Genomic DNA, 10905 nt, shown 5'->3' with positions numbered 1-10905 from the left:
CACTTCCCAGCACTCTTTTAATGCCGTGCTCTGGTTTGGTTCTTCCCTCTTGAAGTAAGAAAGTATTTAAGCTTTTAAAAAAATTTCAGAAACCTACAGTTATGAGACCTTGGATATTTTAAAGAAACCTTGGGAACTTTGCAGAGACCTTTCATGTTTAAGAGAGTCTGGGTATTTTAGAGACTTAGGACATGCTCTTAAGGTGGCAGAGACAGAAGAATGCCCAGAAGCTCAGGCCAGCTGGCCAGGTGGCACAGTGCTAAACAGCAAGACACCCTGTCTCCAACAATGTGGAAGGTGAAAACCAAAAACCAACACACATGCGCGTGTGTGCGCGCGTACACACACACACACACACCCAAATACACACCATGTACACATATATACATCAAGGATAAAAACTAAATACGATGCTGTAGTATGGACGTACACCACTTAATGGCAATGTGTTCTGAGAAGTGGATCTTTGGTGACCTCATCATTGTGTGACCATCACCGGAGGAATTTATATGATCTACAATAGCGATGACACCACTGAGTAACACACTCTTATGGGACCATCCTTATATGGTCTTTTGCTGACTAAAAATCTCATTATGCAGCTCATAACCATGCGCCACACATGAATGTTTGTGCACAGCAGAATACGTATTAAAATGTAGCAATAGCCCGAAACTGGCAAAACCTTCAATGTCCATCATCAGTAGAAACCATAAGCAAATAGGTAGATGACGTATAAATTGCTGAAAATGAGCAAATTAAGATACTTATGTATACAATGAGTACTGGAAAATATTCAAACTATGATGACAAGACACAAGAAGACAGACACAATGGCGTGGCACTATAATTGTATTACTCAAAGCTCAAACAAGGTAAACTGATTTATAACTCACCAAGGCCAGCTGGCCTAGGTCTAAAAAAGCATGGGATAAATCCGGACTAGCTGAACATAGCGGACAATGAGGAATAATGAGAGCTCAAGAACAATGGCAGTGGGGTTCTTGGTCCTACTGCACGTACTGGCTTTGTGGGAGCCTAGGCAGTTTGGATGCTCACCTTACGAGACCTGGATAGAGGTGGGCAGTCCTTGGGCTTCCCACAGGTCAGGGAACCCTGATTGCTCTTCGAGCAGATGAGGGAGGGGGACTTGATCGGGGGAGGGGGAGGGAAATGGGAAGCGGGTGCGGGGAGGAGACAGAAATCCTAAATAAATAAATAAATAAATAAATAAATAAGAAAAAAAAATTAGTAATAATACAAGTATTTTTCTTGACGCTGTGACTAAAGATCCAACAAGATGTGATTTCAAGCAAAGTCAGGTTTATTCCAGCTTAGTGCACCAGGGCCATTCCAGCATATCGTGGGAGGCAGAAGCAGCATGCTCGCGAGTCACATTGCGTTCACAGTCAGGAAGCAGGGCTGGGCTAGAAAACCTCAAGTCGTGCTTCCAGAGACCCATTTCCTCCAATGATGTACCACCTCTTAAAAGTTCTACAACCTTCCCAGACAGTGCTACCAGCAGGTGTTTACATACATGGACCTGCAGGGGATCCTAGACATGGAAGCACAATGACGTGGTGCGCTGCCTTTGTAAGCATGTTAGTCAACGACAGAATACATACATGCGATATGGGTCCCATCAGCTTATCCTTACCTGGTGACACGGTATCACCTTAGACTGGGCTCCTCTTTGTGTTGTGCACACAGTGATAAGATAAGCCATGATGTATTTCTCAGAACCCACTTCCTTCATTACATCATCTGACTATATTTGCATATCAACTATGGTCATTTGAATGTCCTTAGTTCTTTTGCAGCTGGGAGTCAGAGTCTAAGTAGTCCAGGGAGGGCACAGTATAAGAACCAGGAAGGTTGTACTAGCCAAAAGGGTGTTAAGTAACACTGTGGAAAGATACTGTTTTATATTTAGCCTCTATCTTAAGCCCAGTAGTCCAGACCAAAACAGATTGGAGTGACTTGTGCCAGGTACCACGTTAACATGATTTAGTTTTGAGTTCATTTTCACGCTTTTCAAAAACACACAAGAAATTCAAAGCAAACAATAGAAATAGAAGCCAAAGCAAGCCGAGGTGGCATGTGTCTTAGCTGTGATAATACACCATTATCAAAGGCAACTTGGGGAGGAAAGTGTTCATTTTACCTTACACTTCCACATCTCAGTCCATCACTGAAGGAAGCAGGGCAGGAACTCACGGGAGGGACCTGGAGGCAGGAACGGAAGCAGAAGCCATAGAACAACACTGCTTACTGGTTTGCTCCTCATGGATTTCTCAGCTTGTTTTCTTATAGCACCCAGGACCACCAGCTCAGGGATCGTACTGCCCACAGTGAGCTGTGGTCGTCCACATCACCAGCCAAGAGAAGGTACCACAGGCTTGTCCACGGGCCAGTCTGGACAGGACATTTTCCTCCATTGAGGTTTCTTCTTCTAAAAGGGTTCTAGCTTATTGGAAGTTGACATTAAAACTAGCCAGCACACTGTGATTTTACAAAGTCCATCCTGCCTTCCCCTACTCAGAGAAAGTGACTTCCAGGCTTAGTTAGGGCTGCAGCTGTTGACAGAGTGTTCCTGGGCCGTTTCAGTCCAATCGAGTTGACAACAAAGATTGACTATCGTATCCACTTAAACCAAACCTCCAGAAAAAACAGGAAGAAATGATTTTAATGAAAGAGATGTTTTACAAAAGGATATGTGTTCAAAGGGAAGAGAGAGAGAGAGAGAGAGAGACAGAGAGAGAGAGACAGAGAGAGAGAGAGAGAGAGAGAGAGAGAGAGAGAGAGAGAGAATATTGTCTGAAAACCGCAGAACCCCAGTCTCAGAGCTCCCCTGGCCCCAGAGAGGAGGGCACTGTGCCAGGGAGAGTCACCAGGGCCAGAGATGACTTAGGTTTCAGACACCACCTGCTATGGTTACCCCTCTGGTGAGTGCTGCTTGCTTCTTGAAGGGCGTAACTGACTGTCTTTTCCCTGCAAAGAGGAAAAAAATGGGACTTTCCAAGGCAATTCCAGGCCCTCTGACTTCCTACTGGGAGTCCCACTGGCCAAAGTCACCCAGGAGTCATGACAAAGCTATTACCATGCTGGCCTGGTCAGGTCAGTGTGCAGGGCAGAGAGGGGAGGTGGCTCTGCAGGGGCTTTGGTGGGAACAAGAGGCCCGAGGAACTTTGCTTATCTGTGTCCTGGGCCCCAGTGTCAAATATCTCTGCACACTTCGGACCCAGCAGGCAAGAGCTGAGCCTCAAGACCTTACGAGCCTCAAACAGGAGTGTATTCCCTAGTACCTCCACAGCCTTCTTCTTTCTTTGGAGCCAGAAGAAGTGACCACTGGGCAAGAAAAAAGCAGGAGACGGGTCAGTCAAAGAGTGGGTGTGTGTCCTTAGGGGGCCCTGAAGCTGAGAGAACCACTTACCAGATGGCAACCACAGCCAGGAGCATCAGGATGCAGATAAGAATCACAATCCACTTGTAGGTCCTGACAGCCTTAACTGGGGTGGGAGAGGAGAAACCAAGTGTTTGGAGGCAGGGGTGAGGCACTTGAGGTTATAAAAGTGAGGGTGTGTGTCTTGGGCAGGTTTGGCCTTCAACACAATGTTTTCTGTACCTGGGGCTGCCAGGGCTGGAGGAGCAGGAAGCAGCAAGGGAAAGGTGGCTGCAACTGAGAGCCATGGGAGAGGCCCGAGGAAGAGCATGGGGGCTTGAGGAGAAGTCAGTGAAATGTTTATCTTGCAAGTGTGAGGATCCGAGTGTTCCATTTCCAGTGGCATACACCTGTAATCCCAAAGCCTGGGAGGCAGGCACCAGGCAGACTCCTGAATCTCACTGGCCAGCTGGCCTAGTGTATTTGGTAAATTTTAGGCCAATGAGAGACTACGTCTCAAAAAAGAAGATGAGGAGTTAGGGAGGCAGTTCCCAGGCAAAACTCTCACCACCCAAGCCTAAAGACTGGAGCTGGGGTGCCCAGCATCCAGGTAAAAGTCAGATGCAACAATCTGCATGTGTGTAATCTCTTCATTCCTGTGGGGGAAGATGGATGGAAAGAGGATCCCCAAAGCTGGTGGTGGTGGGGGTGGGCATTAGGCGAGAGCCCGTGTTTCTAAGAAGATGGAAAGCAAGGACAGATGCTGGAGGCTGACCCCTGATTGCCGTACTCACAATGTGACACACACATCTCTACACACACACACACACACGCTCACACATCTCTCCACACACCTCTCCACACACATATCTACATACACACATGCACACACACGCTCACACATCTCTCCACACACCTCTCCACACACATATCTACATACACACATGCACACACACGCTCACACATCTCTCTACACACGCGCACACACATCTCTCTACACACACGCTCACACATCTCTCTACACACACGCTCACACATCTCTCTACACACACACACACATCTCTCTACACACACGCACACACATCTCTCTACACACACGCACACACATCTCTCTACACACGCTCACACATCTCTCTACACACACGCACACACATCTCTCTACACACACACACACACACATCTCCCTACACACATGCACACACATCTCTCTGCACACATGCACACACATCTCTCTACACACACGCACACACATCTCTCTACACACACGCACACACATATCTCTACACTCACATGCACACACACACGGGTGGGCGTTCTGGTGGAAGCTGAAGTAAAATGTAACCACATAATGAAGAGTCATTCTACCAGGGTTTTTTTTTTTTTGTTTTTGTTTTTGTTTTTTTGAGACAGGGTTTCTCTGTGGTTTTGGAGCCTGTCCTGGAACTCGCTTTGTAGACCAGGCTGGCCTCGAACTCACAGAGATCTGCCTGCCTCTGCCTCCCAAGTGCTTGGATTAAAGGCGTGTGCCACCACCGCCAGGCTCATGCTACCAGGTTTAGCTGAGGTGCAGGGGTAAGGTAGAAAGAGGCTCCTGGCTTAGGCTGTGGGTCCGAGTGAGAAAAGTTGCTAAGAAAGGCACTGACATAGGGATGGGTTGGGACTGTTCCAGGTGTGGTGAATCTGGGGACCCAGAAGCAGTGGCTCTCAGGCTCTAGAGCCAGGCCAAGGGACATTTAAAAAAAACCTCAAAGATTCTCTTGTCTTTTACCCAACAGGAAAAGGAAATTCAGGATCATTCTAGTTAGGATAGAAAAGAATGATGGGATGGATAAAGAAAATGTGGTACATTTACACAACGGAGTACTACACAGCAGAAAAAAATAATGACATCTTGAAATTTTCAGGCAAATGGATGGAACTAGACTGAGGTAACCCAGACTCAGAAAGACAAATCTAATATGTACTCACTCATAAGTGGCTTTTAGACATATAGCAAAAAAAAAAAAAACCGAGCCTACAATTCACAACCCCAGAGAACCTAGACAACAAAGAGGACCCTAAGAGAGACATACATAGATATAAATAGGAAAGAGAAAAAGACAAGCTCTCCTGAGTAAATTAAGAGATTGGGGATCATGGGAGAGGGTAGAAGGGGAGGGGGAGGAAGGGAGAGGAGTGGAGAAAATTATATAGCTCAATAAAAACAACAAGAAACCAGCCACTGAAGTGAAAACAAAAGAATGATGAAGAGAGATGGGAAATGCAGGGTGGAGGGTCTGGGAAAGGGAGGAAGAGTGGAGTGAAATCCCGTGAGTGGGGCAGAGGCCACTGACCTTTGCAGAAGGTGGGGTCGTGGCAGAACAGGAAGTGTGTCCGGCAGTCAGCACATATTGTGACTTCCGTTGGGGTACGCATGTCTGTGAGAGTGATGGACAAGAGCCTCAGACATGGCAGGGACTCTCATCCCTTCCTCCAACTCAGCTCTGGGCATACTCACCACAGGAATCATTGCAGGCTGCCCAGGAAAGTGAGATGGTGGAGAAACTGAGGCACTAGAGAGGCAGACAGAGCTGGGAGCAGTGGGGAGTGGGAGCAGGGCATGGGACTAGGGGACTCATGGAAAGAACCTAACCTGCGGGTAGGACAGAGCTCCTGGGGAGACCTTAGGAGGGGACTGCCCATTGGCTTCTACAGTTCATGGTCAAAGGGTGTTGGGTTGGGGAGAGGATAGGGACAATCCTGCCTCCTACCCCTCTGCTTCAGCTCCATGGACCGTTCCTTCAGCCTCTCAGCCAGAAGACCCTTCTGAACACGAAGCTCTTCCAGCAGTGCTGGCTTATCTGGGTGTAGCAGAAGGGAATAAAACTCACTGATAGAAAATATGTCTTTTGTGTACATGTCTACACACATGTACGGCTGCACACATACATGAGTGTGGGACCTGGCAATCAACCCTGGGTGTTATTCCTCAGGAATCACCCACCTTAGTTTTGAGACAGGGTCTCTTACTGGCCTGGGATTCTATTCTGGCTGTCAAGTGAGCCCCAGGGACGCCCACGACTCTGCTTCCTCAGCACTGGGGTGATAGGCACAACCCCTATACATTTTTTTAAATGTGGGTTCTGGGAATTGAACTCAGGTCTTCATGCCTAAAAGGCAAATCTTTTAATGACTGAGCCTTTGCTCTAGCTCTATTTTTAAAATGTGCATGTGTGTGTGTGTGGGGGGATAGAAATAGAGATTACTAGATGGAAAAATGGATAAGTGAATAGATGGATAGATAGATGATGGATGGATGGATGGATGGAGGGATGGATGGAGGGATGGATAGACAGAGGCATACATATACAAGTGTATATCTGTCTGTGTGTTCCTCCAAGTGTATGTCACAGCATTCACGGGGATGCCAGAGGAAGCCTTGGATGACAGTCCTCACTTCCATCTTATTTCTTGAGGCAGGGTTTTCTCACTGTTTGCTACTGTGTATACACAGCTAGCTGATCCAGAAGCTTCTGGGGAATCTTTTGCCTCCACCTCCTACCTCCCTTTAAGAGCACTGGATTACAGACATGTGCTACCATGCCTAGCTTTACCAGGCTGGGCTCTGGGGATCTGAACTCCAGCCCTCATGTTGTGCGGTTAGCGATTTATCTACTGAACCATCTTCCCAGTCTCCCCTGACCCCCAGACTTGGTCTTGTGTATCCCAGACTGATCACAGTGTAGCTGAGGATGATCTTGAATTTGTGGTCCTCTTGCCTTCACCTCATAAGTACTAGAATTATAGGACAGTATCACCATAGAATACACAGTGACACAGTGTGCTCTTCAAGGACGCTCCCCTGCCCACTACCAAAGTATCCTCCAGGGAACGCTGTTTAGGTCCTTGTAATCCACTTCAATCCCTGGGGTCCTGGGCATTGTTCTCCTCACCATCCCTCAGCTTCTTAATGGCGTTGTCTATGTGGGTGAAGAATATAGCTGTTTCCTCTTCCAAATGGTCACGAGCTGAGAATGGGACATGGGACAGCGGGACATTGGGGACAGGATCAGGTCAGGGGAGAGGGTGCTCCCATCCCTGCCAAGCTGTGCCTCACCAAGATACCAGGGCATGAGTAAGGCGTTCTCCTCCAGGAAAAAGGAGTGTAGGCTCTGTGAGAGCTCCGTGGGTGGCCCTGGGCTTCCCCACAGCACCTGCAGGTCATAGTCCAGCAGGGCGGGCAGCTCTGGCCAGCACTGGAGGCAGTTCTTCCCGTCGGCCACTGGTAGGAGGCAGATCAGCAAGACAGGCAACATCTTCTGGAGTCTACCCCATGTATTCACAGTCCCACATGGAACACGGTTGCCCTGGGAACAGCAGAACAAAGGCAAATTCCATGGATTCAACGGGTCAGCAGATATAAACTCAGGCATCAGGGAGGGAGAGCAGAGACTGGAGAAGTGATGTTACGTCAGCGTCAACGTATGAGAGCAGCAGATGGAAACAGAGGTGGAGACCCACATCGGAGCACTGGGCTGAGCTCCCAAAGTCCAGTTGAAGAGTGGGAGGAATGAGAATATGAGCAAAGTGGTCAAGACCATGATGGGGACACCCATGGAAACAGTTTATCTGAGCTAATGGGAGCTTACCAACTCCAGCCAGACAGGAAGGAACCAGCATAGGTCCAAACTAGTTCCCCTGAATGTGGGTGACAGTTGTATGGCTGGGGCAGACTGCAGGGCCACTGGCAGTGGCACCAGATTTATCCCTACTGCTTGTACTGGCTTTTTGGAACCCATTCTTTCCCAGCCTAGATACAGTAGGGAGGACTTTGGACCTTCCCCCAAAGCAATGTGCCTTACTCTCTCTGAGGAGGGATGGGGGTTAGGTATGGGGGGTTATGGAGGAAAGGGGAGGAGGGGAGGGAGTGGGAACTGGGATTGGCATGTAAAATGAAAAAAAATATTGTTTGTTTTCTTAAATAAATAAATAGAAAAATCAACATATGAAAGAAACCACTCGGCAGTGAAAAGTCTGAGCTGAGTTGGGGGAAGGAACACTGAGACGTATTGTCAATTTGGGGAAAAACTTTATTAAAAGAGTTATTAATGGCATTGTCATGCAGACAAACGGCAGCATGGCCAGTCTCAGGCCCAGGAGGTAAAGTGTCTCAGAGGAAGGAGGAAGGTTTCACAGCACAAGGGGAGGGAATCCTGGGATACAAATGTATGACTATGGGAATACAAGGGAAGTAAAGAGGAGGGTCGCGTGTTAGTGAGGTATAGGCACTATATCGTTAGGATTGTGTGGCCTCCCATGTCTCCCACCTCTTGCACTGGTTTTCTGGCAACCCTGATCTGGCAACTTCCTTGAGCAAGTGAAGATGGCTCCAATCATCCTGGGGTCTTGGACACTGAAGAGTGTGTTTATATATTCCTGGGAAGGCTCTCGGAGTGTCTTTGTCATCTGCTCTACAGCAGCTGTAAGAAAGGGGGCTGCAGGCAAGCATCGCCTGATCAGTCTGTAGCCTCAAACATACCAGAAATCCTTCCTCACCGAGCTACAAGTAACACGCTTGAGAAAAACCCATGCTACGGAAACGAGAGGGCGATACCTAAGTGACCTAGAAGGTTATTAGTGCCATAACCCAGTGCTTTTTGAGCATGCCTCCTACCCAACCCACTAGCCACTCACATCCTCACGAGTGCTTTCCTTTCTTAATCAATCGCCTCAAATTCTGTTTTGAAACATGTGTTCCTGGTGTAGTCCTTGGCCTCAGGACACAAGAACATGAACCTCAGTGGGTGGTTTCCAAACTGAGATCCATCTCTGCACACACCACGTGAGCCTTAAATTAGCCTCTGGCCTCAGACCTGGTCACTGGTGTTTGGCAGGGAGGGTTCTCTGATGATTCGTGTGTTAACATGGACAAGAGGATGGTGTTTCCAACGTGAAATCTGAGAGGCACACTCAAAACCGAAACTCTCCAATTCTGATGTCATGCCTCTCATTCTGAGCGCTGTCTCCTAAGAGTTCGCTGCTGAAGCAAATCAGATTGACAACTGCCTCATCTTTCATGTTGGCCTTTGTGACCCTCCTACTCGCCTTCTGTGTCAGCCTCATTGTGGAAACAAAACGCTCGACAAAAGCAACTTAAGGAAGGAAGGAGTGATGTTGGCTTGCAGTTGGAGAGGATACAGTCTCTCACGGTGGGTATGGCATGATGCCCAGAGCTTGAGGCAGCTTTCACACTGCATCCAGGAAGCAGAATGTGGGTGCGGGACTCTCCTTTTAAATCAATCCAGGACCCCAGTTCATTGACTGGTGCTGCCTACATTCAGGGTGAGTCTTCCCACATCCATGACCCAGATGTAGAAAGGCCCTCACAGACATGCTTGGAGTTCTGCTTCCACGGTAACTCCCTTCAAGCACAGATTCCCTCATGGATGAGTCTTCAGTTGTTGAGCAACTGTTGGGAGCCGTGCCACCTGGTTTTGGACTAATATAAGAGTACTTGTCCAGTGGGTCTCCAGATGAGGTAAAGCCCAGCGGGACAGTCTCACTCGGCAAGGACCAGTGGGCGTCAGGACAGCGCAGACAACTGCTGGGACCGCCCGGCCTGCATGTTCTCTTCTCTGGTAATATTGAGGAGTCTCTTGGTGGTTTTAGTGTCATTTTGTGAATCATACATCAGACAGATGTGATCATTCCTGAAAATTCCATTTTTTTCTCAATATTTTCCCCTAAAATTCTTTGGGAGCTGAAGCCTCTCAGGCTCCTTGTCTGGGGATGCCGGCTGTCACTCCAGACCCGGGAGCTGTGCTGACTCAGTGCTGACAGGATCAGAGGCAGATCACCCCTCTTTCTGTAAATATGTTTTGAATGAGACTGTTGTTCTTGAAAATGTTTGCCTATGTCAATCACTTTTTAGTTTTGTAAAGACAGAGTGTACCTGGCTTGATTTGGACAAGCCAGCAAAATAACAAGTGTTGTTTTGATTTAAAGATGTTTTGATATAAAACTTGAGAAAAATGTATTTGACATACTTGTTTTTGCCAGAGGCTAACATTGGAGGATGGGAAAAACATGTTTATTAGTATGGGAAAACATTCGTGTATGTTTGGTGTATAAATAAAGATGGTTGGAGTTTTCCTGGGTCAGCCACTTGTGTGAGGCTCATCTGGTGGTTATACAATTCATTTCTTCTGCTGACACCCTTTTCCCATCTCAGGACCTGAACCCAGGTTGCAGAGGGACCACAGTAAGCAACAGGTGCTAGAACTTAGTGGTTTGCAACATTTATTTATTATCTTATTTATTATTATTATTTATTTATTTATTTATTATCTCCTAGCGTCTAAAAGTTTAGAACTGGCTGATCTGGGCTCTCGGCCCAAAGGTTCTCACTGGGCTAAATTTACCAAGCCCTCTGGAAGACCCGAGATTCTGTCAGATAATCATCTTTTGACTCCATTAGCAAGGCTTCACTCATGATTGATTAGACTCATTAGATTGAAATGACTTTGGGTCTTTGTGCATGGCAG

General features: G+C 47.5%; 1 protein-coding gene across 1 annotated transcript; it reads right to left on the bottom strand.

The window, feature by feature from the left end:
* Positions 1–3113: 3113 nt before the first annotated feature.
* Positions 3114–7677, bottom strand: Tex51 (testis expressed 51). The gene is made up of 7 exons (XM_041660444.1): positions 7479–7677; positions 7315–7389; positions 6133–6222; positions 5880–5897; positions 5716–5799; positions 3434–3509; positions 3114–3348 (listed from the first exon to the last, which is right to left on the bottom strand). The coding sequence occupies exons 1-7, from the start codon at positions 7675–7677 to the stop codon at positions 3114–3116; spliced, it is 777 nt and encodes a 258-aa protein (XP_041516378.1).
* Positions 7678–10905: the final 3228 nt, after the last annotated feature.

The sequence above is a fragment of the Microtus oregoni genome, unplaced genomic scaffold (assembly GCF_018167655.1).
Source record: "Microtus oregoni isolate MIOR12 unplaced genomic scaffold, Mior012 000011F_ref0000422, whole genome shotgun sequence".
Taxonomy (NCBI): domain Eukaryota; kingdom Metazoa; phylum Chordata; class Mammalia; order Rodentia; family Cricetidae; genus Microtus; species Microtus oregoni.
This window is presented reverse-complemented; position numbering and strand designations above follow the sequence as displayed.